Source organism: Camelina sativa, chromosome 2 (assembly GCF_030686135.1).
Source record: "Camelina sativa cultivar CO46 ecotype springtype chromosome 2, ASM3068613v1".
NCBI lineage: Eukaryota > Viridiplantae > Streptophyta > Magnoliopsida > Brassicales > Brassicaceae > Camelina > Camelina sativa.
In genome coordinates, this window is record NC_141881.1 from 20850475 (window position 1) to 20865927 (window position 15453).

Genomic DNA, 15453 nt, shown 5'->3' on the forward strand with positions numbered 1-15453 from the left:
CTCCTCCGATTCCTGCAACAATATCAGTTTTACATGAGTTCTACCAGTTATACACCAACTAGTTGTACGAGTTCTACTAGTTCTACACCACCTAGTTGTACCAGTTCTACTAGTTCTACACCCAATAGTTGCACCAGTTCTACTAGATCGATTTCAAATTCCAATTCAACTCCGAATGACACAGACTTGTTGTACTTACACTTGCATCGTTGTGCTCCTCGTGCTCCCTCTCACTTTCGCTTGTACTCCTTCTCGAGTTACCTGCCGAGTTCGAACTTCCCTTCTTATATTCTTCTTCTTCTTCTCCTTCTCCTTCATCGTCTTTTTCTTACCCTTCTTCTCCTTCATCGTTTTCTTCTTCCCCTTCATCGTTTTCTTCTTCCCCTTCATCGTCTTTTCCTTCCCCTTCTTCACCTTCTTCTCCTTCATCGTTTTCTTCTTCTCCTTCATTGTTTCCTTCTTCCCTTTCATCGTTTCCTTCTCCCCTTCATCGTTTCCTTCTTCTTCTCCATCGCTTGATTCCACAGAAGTAGATCTCTCGTTATCTCCTCCTTCTTCATCATCTTCTTCTTGATTACTTGATTCTGGAGTACTGGATTTTTCTTTCTCTCCTTCGTTCGCACTTTCTCCTTCGACCACCGGATTAGGTTCCTCAGAAACTTGAGTTTCACTTTCTTCCGCCACCGTACTCAAAGCTCTCTCTCCTCCTACTGTCGCTGGACTCAAACCCGACACACCTACTTCCGGCGAATCGGATTTTGCTTTCGAACCACCATCTCCTTGTGAGATCTTCTTTTCTTTCAAACGCTCACTCCTCCTCACACGACCCCCTCCCCCTTGTTTTCACCATCTTCTTACTCGATTTTTGGTTGATTGAAAGAAAACGAGAAACCCCTAGTTCTACAGTTTCACCCAAATCGATTCGAGTTTCCCGAAGAAAGAGAAGAGTGACGAGAGAGCGGTTTTAAACATAAATTTTATAGTTTTTTTTTAGAAAAGATACCGATTCAGTTTCTCGGGTTTTAGATCCGATTTCGTTTGGTTGGGTGGATACTACCCAGGTATTTTTTGTAAATATCTTAGTTTTCTTTGGACAATAATGTAAAACAACACATTCTCGATTTTAAAAAAAAATAAAAAGAAATGCCAAAAAAGAGAGGGAGTTTTGAGATTGTCAGTAATCTTTTAGGGATTTCTGAGATGAAAACTCTATATATATATATGTCTAAAACACGTCGGAGACTAATGTTGCAATTAGGGAAAACTTTAGGGAAGCTTTGTAAATCTTCAGAACTTGAGAAAGTTGGGTTTCTTCTTGTGTCGCAAAGGGTGTTGAGCGACACCAATGTGGTGTCGATCGACACCATCATCAGAGATCGTCTCCAAGCTTCACAGCTTCATCCTCAATGCTTGAATGTGCTCCAAATCATCCCAATTTGCTCCATTATGCTCTCATCCCAATTTGCTCAATTATGCTCTCATCCATGCCAAATGGTAATTAGTCCTAAAAAGACTTAGAAAGACCCTAAAAACAAATCAAAAGACTCTAAAAACACACTTATATCATGGTTAAAACCGTAAAATCTATGATATATCACTTATTCAGTTTATGTAGTACTTCAATAACATGTGATCTGACTATCTCTAACAGTAGTTGAAAAGCATTTGAAAGTCGGGATAGACAGTGTGATAAAGAGAAGTTTACTCTATAGCACTTTGGCGTGTTTTTATCTAGATCTTCGGATAGGCTTTATAAAAAATATATTAAAAAAGAAAATTAGGTTTTAGGTTATAAAACCATCTCTATTAATCATCTTAGAGCACCTCCAATAAGAAGATTTTAGTATGTTAAAATATTAAAAAATATAGAAAAGTGAGAGAGAAAAATTAGAAGTTGTATCTAAATATCTAATTTTAAAACTTAAGACCATCATTACTAGGAGATGCTCTCTCAAATACTTTTATTATAAAATAATAAAAGGAAGAGAGAGAAGAAAAAAAAGAAAGGAAACGTTTCTTCCCAGAGTTACTTGAGAAACGATACTCAGACCAAACAAGATATGTGTCATTTATTCAGTGGAACAGAAATTAAAAAATAAATAAATAATAATAATTTGTAAAATAAATAATTTTTTTGTTTTTTTGAGAAATGTTCAGCCGTTACTCGAGTAATGATGCTCTTGTGAAAACATCATTAGAAACTCTTACAACACTTGTCTATTTATGATTGGTTTGATTTTTTATTTTTCACCAAAATTTAATTTATAATCTAACTAAATAAATTTTTTAATATTTAAACTTTTGGAACTCAAAAATTAGAACGTGATGGTCTTAGTGTGAGTGTCTTAAGATTTTTCTATTATTAGTTTTTTAATGATGAGTTTCTTTAAAATAGGTAAAACCGTAAAAGTGTCTACTTTCTAAATGATTGATATTTAAGATACTAAGATACTTTAAGTGTCTTTTAAATGATTGATATTAAGATACTTGTATATGGTTACCGTTCTAGAATCTTGGACCGCGTTGCCCTACATTTCTAAAAGTGGGTTTGAAATGGCCAAAGTGTTTGGAGGTCACAGTGAAAGGAGTCACATTCCAGATGAGATCATTACTTGGAACAAAGAGAATCATGTTCATAGTTTCAATATCTGAATCACGAATGAGACAATTCTTCAGAATGTTCATATAGGAAGAAATAAAACCGGCTGAGACCGACTTACAGAACAAAATGTGATCTTGTTCAAGGAGAAAACAAACAGAGTGCTAATTTTCTTTGAAGGAAGAGAAGAGAGAAAAACAAAAGATAACCAACATTTTCAGTCAAAAGCAAAAGAGCAAACATTAAAGTACTCAAGTCATTAAAGAAAGAACAAAAGGCAGAAACAAGAGAGGTCCACATCTTGGATTGGAGTTTAGATCTTTTAGCAACTAAACGAACTTGTAGCCTGAGACATATCCATGGCTGAGAAACCACAAGAAGAATCTTCTATAGACGAGTACCTCGTTTAGTCGAAGAAGACGACAAGCTGAGGTTCTTCGAGTTTATTTGGACATTGCAATTAGCTGAAGCTACTCGAGGAAGCTTTTGAAGTTTCCTGAATACTTTCATCACATCTTGATCATTTGGTGAATTGTAGTACAATATCACTTGTTCAAGATCCGGCATTGTCTCTAGGAAGTGCTTGACATGCTCAATCTGCTCCTCTGCGACATCATCAACTTCATCGCAAGATCCAGCATCTTGATCATCATCGTCATCATCAGCTCGATCAGCATCAGCATCATCATCAAAAGCTTCACAAACTTCAATATCTTCAGAACCTTCACTGGACTTGATGATAGACAAGTACGAACATCCATCTTCACCCCCCCAATCATTATCATATTTGCACAAGCATCCGTCTTTCTCTCCACATTTATCTGTATAATTGTGATACAGTCCCTGAAACATTTAAACGAATCAGTTTCATAATCAATAATGTGCTTAAAAAACGTTGTCAGCAGTTTATCTAAAGGATGTGTAATAGTACTTCGAAGACCAAGGTTTCTAGACTTGGACAACTCTTGAGTAGAGGTGGCAATGATTCCCATCCTACATACGGTGTAGTCTTAATAGTTAACTCGATTAGGTTGTGGAACACCGGTATTCTTCTTCGGCAGCAAGCAAGTACCTGAAACACAAACCAAACCAAATCAAATTACATCAACACTCAGTAGTGAAAGGTGATTATTAACTCAATCCCTTAATCATTATTTTTGGTCTACTAATAGAAACAAAAGTAGTCAATAAAAGAATGTTAAGGAGGAAGAAGGTACTGACCTCAAGAGTGTCATTAGACAAGTAGAGAATCTTAACATTGCGTATTCCCATGAGAAGCTTTGGTACATTGAACTTGTCTGTTTCAGTTTCATCATCATCAGGTGTATTTCGAAGTCTGAGTTTAGCTTCGACAAGTGAGTCAAAACTCACATGTTTATACTTGTCCACAACAGCGTCAGAATACTCCAGGTAGACCAAATTCGGATTATCAAACGACAAAGACACTCCCTCTCTTTCCTCATCATAGTAGCCATACTCATGAAAATCAGCCTCATAGAAATCTTCAGAACGGCAAAACTTTAGTCTCTTGAGGGTTGGGATAGACACAGTCACAGGGCAAAAAGGTTCAGGTTCTTCAGACTCATCCCACATCAAATTAACCAGCACTAATTCTTCAAGCGCGTGACAGCCAGAGAGAAGCTTGTTAAACGTACTCGTTTCTATCTGGATATAATCAAGATGGAGAGTCTTAAGCTTCGGAAGGGAAACACCACGTTTCACATGAATGTTGACGCCATCTTTAAACTGTATCTTCAGCCTAACCAATGTCTTGCTCTCAAAGAGCTTAGAAGGCAGAGGATAGAAGCTCGATTTTTCACAAATATCACGAGAGGTAGGGATTTGTAGATCAATATCTAACACACCACGTTTCAAGACTTTGGGTATCCATTCGAGAACCCAATATTGATCAACAAAATGTTTACACTTGACATGGAATCTGTTCAACGGAGCTTTGGCTTTCGCTTGCAAAGCCAATACACCATCCACGAACTGCAAAAAACTTTCACAACTGTTTGTCGCTCTTTGGTAAGTCCTTGGAGGATGGAAACAGAAAGAGTCGTCGAAGTCAAGATTTGGTACAAAAGCAAGCAGAGGCTTCCATCTCTTGGCAAGAACAGTGGTTGAAGCAGCTTCTTTTGTGGGAAGAAAGCTTAAGATGTGACAAATCAGTGCGTCCGGTAAACTGCTGATTCTGTCACTGGAACCACCAACAACCTTCTTTCTCGATTTCATATTGAAACAGACCTGAAAAATAGACACACACAGATACATTTCATTAAGATATATACTAACTGAGAACAAAAACACCAAAGAGACTAAAGAAAGAGCAAATACCCACAAAACCAAATCGTTGGAGACAATATAGAAACACGCATACATTACACAGTGTGAGATCATAAGACGTAAATTGGGCAAACGATTCTTATATCAGTTTCAGATTATCACAGAGAGATCCATTATCTACAACCTGAACAAAAAGGCTAATACAGAGAGATACAAAAGGATTCGCCTTTTTTGTAAAATCAGCAAGACCCATGAAAGAAAAACCAAATCTTTGGAGATATTATACAAAAGGCTAAGAGATCAGCAAGTACCCACAGAACCAAATCGCTGGAGACAAAATAGAAACACACATACATAATACATTACACTGAGAGATCATAAGACGTAAATGGGCAAACATATCGATTTCAGTTTATCACAGAGAGATCCATTACTTACTTACAAGTTACAACCTCAACAAGAAGACTAGATACAGAAAAGGCGAATCCTTTATGTAGAATCAGCAAGTACCCACGAAGAAAAACCAAATCTTTGGAGATATACACTACAAGAGCAACGAGATCATAAGAAGAAAATGGAGAAAACTTACTTGAGTTTCAGAGCAGAGCCCAACGGTTGAGTCTTCTTGAGGGGTTTCTCTTCTTTTATATCCAAAATGGTAAAGAGAAGACGAGAAAGTTAGGGTTTCTTTCTTTTTCGACGAAATTAAAAGTCTCACTTTTTTCTCTCAGAGTCGAAACTGAATTTATTTTTATATGATGACTGGTTGTGCAGTGCTTACTGACTCGGTTACTCTTCTTATACATAAGCAAGTTTAAATTGTTTTTTTTTTACTAAATGGTTCTACAAAATACAAAAAAAAAATTTGTATTTCAAAAACTTTTAAAAATTTATACATTTTCACTTGATGTTTATAATTTTACAAATATTTTTTTCATATATTTTTACAAAAAAAAAAAAAAAAAAAAATTGTGATTATGTTTTCTTCTTTTTCATTTTCATAAAAAACACAAGCAGTGGAACTCATCAGTGAGCATGTGGTTTGGTGTGATTTCGCTCTTGAGGAGGACTGTATATTATTATTTTTACAAATGCTAAGAATTTTGTACTAAAAGTCTAAAACCATTACTTTTGGGGTTTGTTAATAATTTATTTCACATTCAAGATGAGATCAGTGTTACGTAAAAACAATAATGCTTTAGAAATGGTATGTCAACTTTGACTTACAAAACAAGATTATGGACACGACATATCACTATTATCATCAACAAACTGTGATCCATTTCAAGAAGAGAACAGTGAGCTAATGCTAAGATTCTTCAACAAACTATAGAAGAAAAGAGAAGACAAACAAAAGATGATCACCTTCCTCAGTACTCAAAAGGAGTAAGCAAGTCATTATAGGAAGAACAAACAAACAAAAGAAACAAGAGAATCTTTGAATAGAGTTTAGATATTCTTAAAGCCCGAGACATATCAAGAAATAAGGATCTTATCAAGAATAGTACCTCCGTTTTAGTACTCGACAAAGTAGAAGATAAGCTTGAGGTTATCTGAGATAACTTGGACAGTGCACTTGGTTGATGCCACTGTCGGAAGCTGGAGAAATTTCTTGAATAGTTCCATCACATCTTTATCATGGGGTGTCTTGTAGTACAGTATCACTTGTTCAAGATCCGGCATTGTCTCTATGAATTGCCTGACTTGCTCTACCTGCTCTTCTATGCCTTCATCAATTTCATCACAAGATTCACCATCTTCATCCTCATCCTCATCCTCAGCCTCATCCTCCTCATCATCAACACATATTTCACCAAACTTCAATATCTTTATAACCTTCACCGGGCTTGATGACAGGCAAGAACGAGTCTCCCACCCACTACGATATGCACAAGCACCCATCCTCATCGTGACATCTATTTGTAAATTTGTGATGTAGTCCCTGAAACGTATATAAAGAAATCAGTTTCAAAAACCTAAGCGTGTCTTAAAAAACATGGCAGCTGTTGATATAAAGGGGGGGGTGTGTGTGTATAGTATATGGTACTACTTCGAAGACAAGGGTTTCTAGATGAGGACAATGGTACTACTTCGAAAACAACAAATATCAAATCAACTCAAGCCATAAGAAGAGTAAGTAACGAACAAAAGATGGGACTGACCTCAAGAGTGTCATTAGACAAGTAGAGGATCTTGACATTGCATATTCGGGTGAGAAGATTTGTGACATTAATCTTGTCCTTGGATTCCAAAAAAGAGTCCGTCATATACAATGGCATATAGATCTGATCAGATGTCACTCGAAGTCCGAGACTAGCTTCAACAAGCGAATCAAAGCGCACTTGTTGATACTTGTCAGCAATAGTATCAGAATATTCTAGATAGACCAGATGTGGATTATCAAGTGACAATGACACGTAATCAGTATCTTCATCAAATCTTTTGGACCGACAAAACTTCATTCTCTTGAGGGTTGGGATAGACACGGTCACGGAGAAAGGTTCTACACTAACCCAAGGATCGTCCCACATCAAATTAACCAGCAATAGTTCTTCGAGAGCGTGACATCAAGAAAGAAGCTTGTTAAACATACCTGTATCGATCCGAAAATAACAAGATGTAGTGTCTTAAGATTCGGAAGAGAAACACCACGTTTCACCTTAGTGCTGACACCATCCTCAAACTGTATCTTCAGCCTAACTAATGTCTTGCTCACAAAGATACCTAGTGGCAGCGTATAAAAAGAGTCCATACCATCCCAAGAACTCGGAACGTATAGATCGATATCTAGCAGACCACGTTTCAACACTTTGATTATCCAATCCATGGGCATTGGTGTCCCATAGTTTTTGGTCCCCCAAATTTAATATTATTATTTTGAAAGTTTCTTGTTTTTAGTATCAGCATTGGTGTCCCATAGTTTTTGGTCCCTCATATAAAATAATAATATTTTGAATCCAAATCAATCCTCCTTACAAGTTAAGTCCTAAATCAATGCAACAAACTCACAATACGGTAAAGAAAATGGAGAAGCAGAAGTAAGTCTAGTCCCCGTATGGTAACATTTGATGCACATGGCATGGCAACAGTTGGGCAACACCATCTTCGTGCATGGCTCTAAGCATATCCCGCATTCGTCTTCTCTTTCCAAGTCAATGCTATTCATGAATCTGCTGCCTTCAATGTCATACTGCTGCTGACTTTGGATTCGGATACCACATGCTTTCTTTGGTAAGTCAGCAAAGTTGATATGAAGTCAGGCCGTACCTGGATAGATTCCACCGCCCATCAGGCCGTACCTGTACAAGACAAAGAAGACACCTATAAAACAAACAAGCCAAGAGAAAAGGGGGAAAAACTATCAGGGAATCTACCCATCTACACACACCTAATTCTAAAGCATATTTTCAAAAATGTCGTGCAGTATTAACGAATATGTGGCTATGAAACTCAAGCATTTCCATGGTCGAAGGACCAGCCCATCACAATTAGCTAAAATGGCAACACAATAAATAGCTTGTCCAACACAGATCAACAACTATGCTATCGATTCAGCAATTAGGAAACAACATTCACGGTGAAATAGCTTGTCCCCAAGAAACAATTCGAAAGAAATGGATATAATCAGAATTTTTGAATCGATTGGCTAACCTGCTGAGAAATCGATTCGTGAGCGACCAAGAAAAAGACGCAGAGAACAGAGAAATCGACCAAGGAAAAGACACAGTATTAACGAATATGTGGCTATGAAATCTATTCGTGAGCAGCCCATCACAATCGATTTGTAATCCTTGTAGAGAACAGAGAATCCGATAAAAGACGCAGTCCGATAATCCATTCTTCTTCTTCTTTCCTTCTCTTCTCAAATCTTTTTTTTTTTTTGCTTTAGAGAAGAAGAGAAGACCAAACGCCGCCACGTGTGCTGAGGGACGCATAAAAATTGTCCCGTTTTAAGGAACGTTTCTTCGTAAAATATTTGATTTCGATTTAAATTAATTGGTTTAATTATGTGGGACGGACGAAGGACGGTGCGATGCACATGCTCTTATATTCATCGACGAACATTTTTACACTTGAGGTGGAATCTTGTCAACGGAGCATTTTCTTGCAAAGCCAACACAGTATCCACAAAAGCCATAAAACTCTTACTTTCTGGAGGAGGGTGGAGATGGATGGAGTCATCAAACTCAAGATTTGGTACAAAAGCAAGCAAAGGCTTCCATCTTTTGGCTAGAACACTAGTTGAGGCAGCTTCTTTAGTTGGAAGAAAGGTTAAGATGTGACAAAGCATTGCGTCTGGTAAACCGCTGATTATATCTCTACAACCACCAATTTTGTTCTTTTCATTTTTCATTTTGTGACAGAGACACTACTTACAACCTGAACATGATACATGACACTCCGGTAAGAAATAGATTCCAAGTTTCAACCGAAAAGGAAGAAGGCTACGAAACAATAAGTACCCACAAAACTAAAATCGTTAAAGGTAAATCAGACATGAACAGTTAAATCATAAGAAGAAAATGGAGAAAACTTACTAGGGCTGCTCTGTGAGGTTTCTTATCATAGAGACAAGTGACGACGTTTGGCTTTCTCTTTGTGTGTCAAGTCTCCACATTTATCTCTCAAGAGTGACATAAATAAATCAATTTATTTGAACAGTAATGTGACTCCAAAAACAAAAAGTACAATTCACCTTTCAATATAAATTTAATTTTCCAATTTTAAATTAAAAACAGTAATGTGACCATAGTAACTTAATGAGACCTCCACTACAACTTTCAAAAATGTTACTTACCAAAAAAAAAAAACACTTTTAATTTGTTATATATTGTGAAAGTTTATAAGCAGATTATAAAACAGAATTCTGTAAAATACAAAATAGTTCAAAATATCCTTCTTATTTATTGTATTATTTTTTTATTCAAAACTTTTCAAATATATTCAGTTGCATTTGAGATTTAGGATTAACAAATATCTTTTGAAATTAAAAATAATTAAAAATTTCTGATTTCATCTACAACGCACACATGATTGTACCATGCAAATGCAAGCAAAATAAAATACAACTACAAAGAAACACTTGGGACGTCTAAGTGTCTAACACATTACACAGACATACATTACATATATGATATATTTATCTTCACTTTTTAATTATATAGTTGATTTCAGATCAGAGAGCTCGACTACAGACAGAGGAATGAGCAAAAGAAAGACTCAAAAAATAAAACTCATTGCAAAAAAGAACTATCATGTAAATGCTGCCACAAAATTTGACGGCATTAACCATTTGGAGTTGAAAAAAGCTATATATAGTGGATGGTGAAGTCAAGCAAATCTAGTCTATCATTTGGTTTGCTAACTTTTTTCAACATACACGCAGAAAATATATAGTCAAAACAAAATATGATATTACCATAAGCCAAAAGGGGAAACCATAAATTAAACACAAGAGTCATTAAGGGAAATAAAACCAAAAAAAAAAAAAAAAAAGAGAAAAGAAAAGAGAGTTGTCAAATAAAGAAACAAACGGCATAAGCAAAGAGAATCATAGGATCTTTCAGCAACTACACAAACTTGTAGCTTGAAAAAAAAGATCTTCTAAAGACAAGGACCACGGCCCATTTAGTCGGAAGTATTATATGATAGGCTGAGGTTATCAGAGAATACTTGGATTTTGCAGTTGGGTGAAGCTACTTTGGGAAGATTCTGAAGTTTCTTGAATACTTTCATCATTACATCTTCTTCATTTGATAAAAGAAAGCGCATTTTCACTTGCTCAAGATTCGGCATTGTCTCTAGGAAGTACTTGACATACTCTATCTTCTCCCTTAAGCAATGAACAAGTCCACCATTTTCATCATCATCGTCATCGTCTGATAAGGTCGTGAGCATGCGTACTATGTTATTATCATCTTCGTCGTCATCATTGTCATCAAGAATTTCACCAAAGTTAAGTATCTCTATAACCTTGACCGGACTTGATGACAGGCAAGTACGAGCAACCACTTCCGTATACTCAATAAAACACTTGCATAAGCACCCGTCCTCATCCTCACATCTTTCTGTGTATATATGATGCAGTCCCTGAAACAAAACAAAAAAGGAAATAGTTTTAAAATCTAAATGTGTGTTGAGCAACGTGGCATGGTTGTTGATATAAAGGATTGTGTATATGGTACTTTGAAGACGAGGGTTTCTAGATTTGGACAACTCTTGAGTAAAGCTGGCAATGGTTTCCATAGTACTTCGGTTTCTGGTTTAGTCTCGATAGTTAAACGAGTGAGGCTGTTGAATATTGGTATTGTATCACGGCAGCAACCAAGTACCTGAAAAAAAACAAAATAGAAAAACAAATCAACTCAAGCCTTATATATTGCTACGACTAATCAATATCCAGGTTGTTTTTATTTCTGATTCTGAGTAGCATTATATTAACAAAAGGTTAAGAGAAAGATGAATGGAACTGACCTGAAGCATGTCAGGAGTCAAGTGGAGGATCTTGACATTGAGTATTCCGTTGAGAAAATTTGTTACATTAGACTTTTCACTGGATATCAAATAATTCTCACATTCATACCATTGGAAATAGGACTGGTCTGGTGTAAGTCGAAGTCCGATGGTAGCTTCAACAAGCGAACCAAAACTCACTTGTTGATACCTATCCGCAATAGTATCAAAATATTCCATGTAGACCAGATTTGGATTATCAAATGACAAGGACACGGTTTTGTTAGCATCATCATATTGTTCATAGCGACAAAATTTGAGTCTCTTGAGGGTTGGGATAGATATGAACACAACATCATGTTCCAAATACTTAGTCCACATCAAATTAGTCAGCACTAATTCTTCGAGCGCATGACAGCCAGAGAGAAGCTTGTTAAACATACTCGTTGCTATCTTGAAATAATTAAGATGGAGAGTCTTAAGCTTCGGAAGAGAAACATCACCTTTCACACTAATGTTGACGCCATGTTCAAATATGATTGTCAGCCTAACCAGTGTCTTGCTTACAAACATCTCTGGAGGCAGAGGATTAAATTTCGGGTACTCAAAATTTTCCCAATGCGAAGACATGCTTAGATGAATATCTGATACACCACGTCTCAACACTTTTGGTACCCAATCCAGCACCCACAGTTCATTGACAACATCACTACCTACAAGTTGGAATCTCTTGATCGGAGCATTCCCTTGCAAAGCCAATACACGATCCACAAAATGCATAAAACTTGTACCATTCGTTCTCTTTTCTTCATAACTCATTGGGGGGTTGCGACAGTTGGAGTCATCTAAGTCAAGACTTGGTACATCAACAAACAGAGGCTTCCACTTTTTGGCAAGAACAGAAGTCGAAACAGCTTCTTTTGTTGGAAGAAAGGATAAGATGTGACATATCAGTGGGTCTGGTAAATCACTGATCCTATCCTTATTTTCCGATTCCATTTTCTGACACACCAATCAACACTTACAGTGAGGTCACAATACCACTTTGTACGTAATATCAGTTAAGAATTTTGTATGTTAAGTTTTGCTTTCTTAGACCATCTCCATTGCTTATACTATAGGTGTCTTAAAGCAATATTTTTAATATAATTTTAAGACTCCCAAGAGAAGAAAAGAGTGATTTAGGTCATCTTTATCAGTCATACTTGGTGAGTGTCTACTAATTTAAAAAAAAAATTAAGAAAAATAGGAAAGAGAGTGTGATAGTGTCTCTGCATAAATATATTAAGACACACTCAGACCCTATTTCGTGGTATTACCGATAAGACACACTCAGACCCTATTTCGTGGTATTACCGATGGGAATGGTTTTAGGAAGACGATAAAAACATCTCTTAAGACATTTCCTATCCACATGTCATTTTTTATTGGTTTTCATTTAATTACAATTCATCATTTATTTTTTAAATCTAAATAAAGACACTCCAGTTCTATCACCAATAAAGATACTCTTACGTATTAAATAAAATATGATTTTAAAAAATATTTAAAAAAAAAAATGCTTAGAAGATCCACCACAACCAAAAACTAGGATGGGATGATCAAATTATTTTTATATGATTAAAATGTTTTAGACAAGATATGATATAATTCATACCCAAAAATATGATATAATAGAAAAAACAGATATGAAGTCCGACTGCAAAAAAATAAAGTATTTGGAGCTCATAGATCCGGATTCGGATATATAGATTTAAAGTTACGATATACATATTCAGATCAGATCCGCTTTTATATAAAAATAATTCAATTATTTGTATACAAATTATATATATTTAATCAAAATAGTAGAATTGCTTAAAATATGACATATCACAAACACATAAACTATATCTTGAAAACCCATGCGTATTTTTAAGAAGCACTATGTCTTAAATATTTTTAAATTGTTTTAAAATATTTTTTATTAGATTTTATTTTAAAAAATAATTACAAGATTCATAGCTACTTTTGTCTGGATCTAGATACACGTGGATATTTGTGGATCCGAATCTCGGTAATTGTTTCACGGATCCGACAGATCCAAACTCGGGTATATCAAAATTTTAAAGTATCTACTATTTAATATATGCTCGGCCCTATTCAGAACCCAGAAAACAAAAACAAATATTTTAATTTGAGAATTTGAAAAAGTTCGATAATATGCGATTTTTACCTTTTTCAAGTCAAATACCGATACCCCTTCTCGAGATTATTGAGGACTTTTCTCGAACGCCTTCGCTATATCTTTTGGTTGTTTTGAAAAATACGGACAAGAAAATATAAGAGGCAGAGCAAATAGATTTAATTAAGATTATGTTTTAATTTGAAAATTTGAAGGAGTTAGATGATATGAGATTTTTATCTCTTTCGAGTAAAGTACTGATACCTCGTCTCGAGATTATTGAGAGTTTTTCTCGAACGCCGTCGCCATATCTTTTGGTTGTTTTACAAGACAAATGTAAGAAAAAATAAGAGGCGGAGCGAATAGATTTAATTAAGATTATGTTTAAGATTAGTAGAGGTGTATATTTATATAAGAGGAGCAAAAAAATTTGAGTTATAGGGTTTATTCATAAGATTTATTTCCTTACTTTGATAAGTCTTTCAAAACAATTATTTTGCATTGACTGGATATTTTTGTAAATACAGTACCTTGGTTTAATAAAATCTGGAAAAAATAACAAAAGATAAAATATTGAAATTTCATCAAAAATATTGTGAAAATATGTTGAATACATATTAATTCTGAAATTAAAACCTGAACATATTCTAATAATTATGTATATGAATAAATTTGTTAGAAATATTTTAAAAATAAAAAATAAATAAATAACATTAGTCAGAAATTTTTATTTTAAAGTTATTTGTATTAGGCAATCATTTTCAAAAAGGCCCCAGTTAATCATAACCAACTATTTCTTTTGACAATTGTTCTAAAAAGTGGGCTAGGCGGCCGTCTAGGCGCTAGGCACTCATCCAACGCCTAAACAACCACCTAGACCATCTAAAATCACATATGTTCTATTTTAATATATTCTCTAAGTTTAAATCTTTTTTTTGTTGGGAGCAAGGTGTCTTTGGTGGAGTCCATCTCCACTTCATTCGGAGTTAGCCGCGAATAATGTGGACTCTTTTGTCAGCGCTATGAAACGGATTGTGCTGAGCTAGTCGCGATGGTCCAAGCCCCTGAAGATTGGTTAGTGTTTTTTAACCTGTTGGATGAGTTCAGTCTGCTCAAGGAGTCGTTTCCACTCTTATCCCTCTCTCGGATTCCACGTGCGTCAAACTTGAAAACGGATTATCTTGTTCGTACTTCGCGTAAGATCTGCGAGACTTGTAAATAGCTAAGGGGAAAAATGTTTGTTTTGTTTTGTTTTTAGGATTATAAATAAAAATGCAAGAAAAAAACGATGAAAATTATAAGATTAAAAAACATTGGGTCATAGGGTATTTCAGAGATCAATGACTAATGAGAAAAAAAAAATTCAATAATTAAGAACTGTTCTAGAACATGAACACAATAATAGACTAACCCTCTATCAACGCATTAGAAGCTAAATTTTGACTATTAGTTTGCTAAACTTTCATTTGCAACCTCATAGCCAAATTTGCACAATCAAGTTCATAAAGTTCACAATACGTCCTAAAATTAACTTTCATTAACTTTTGCTGGCTAGAAATACATTGCTCAATTCATTAGTTCATGCATTCTATTGAATACTTTTGATGCATAGAAAAACCTAGAATCTAGAACAAGGTGATCAGTCCTATTCTAGCATTAAGAGCATCTGAATCAAAGAACCTAAAGATTAAGAACTCTAAATAACAATCAAAACATCAATGCATTGAATCCCCTAATTAGAACCCTAAAACCTAGTCCTGGGCGTTCGGGTATTCGGTTCGGTTCCAGATATATCCTGATATATCATGGTTTTTGTGGTTTTTAACCATGATATAAAGAGTCTTTTAGTGTCTTTTCATTTGTTTCTAGATTGTTTTTGAGTCTTTACAGGTTTTTAGCATGGAAGGAGCAAAATGGAGCAATTTGGATTGTTTTGGAGCATAAATCTTGA

At 35.3% G+C, this 15453-nt stretch overlaps 1 protein-coding gene and 2 pseudogenes across 2 annotated transcripts; all 3 read right to left on the reverse strand.

The window, feature by feature from the left end:
• Positions 1 to 2792: 2792 nt before the first annotated feature.
• Positions 2793 to 5635, reverse strand: LOC104754839 (putative F-box/LRR-repeat protein At5g41840; annotated as a pseudogene). Its single transcript, XR_015580945.1, has 4 exons — positions 5475 to 5635; positions 3821 to 4846; positions 3531 to 3671; positions 2793 to 3442 (listed from the first exon to the last, which is right to left on the reverse strand). The product of XR_015580945.1 is annotated as a putative F-box/LRR-repeat protein At5g41840 (transcript).
• A 765-nt stretch (positions 5636 to 6400) lies between these two features.
• On the reverse strand, positions 6401 to 9239 carry LOC109127021 (putative F-box/LRR-repeat protein At5g41840 pseudogene; annotated as a pseudogene).
• Positions 9240 to 10363: 1124 nt separating this feature from the next.
• LOC109127023 (putative F-box/LRR-repeat protein At5g41630) lies at positions 10364 to 13882 on the reverse strand. Its single transcript, XM_019231085.2, has 5 exons — positions 13767 to 13882; positions 13554 to 13624; positions 11360 to 12340; positions 11071 to 11217; positions 10364 to 10975 (listed from the first exon to the last, which is right to left on the reverse strand). The coding sequence occupies exons 3-5, from the start codon at positions 12335 to 12337 to the stop codon at positions 10514 to 10516; spliced, it is 1587 nt and encodes a 528-aa protein (XP_019086630.1). The 5' UTR covers positions 12338 to 12340; positions 13554 to 13624; positions 13767 to 13882; the 3' UTR covers positions 10364 to 10513.
• Between the last annotated feature and the right edge of the window lie 1571 nt (positions 13883 to 15453).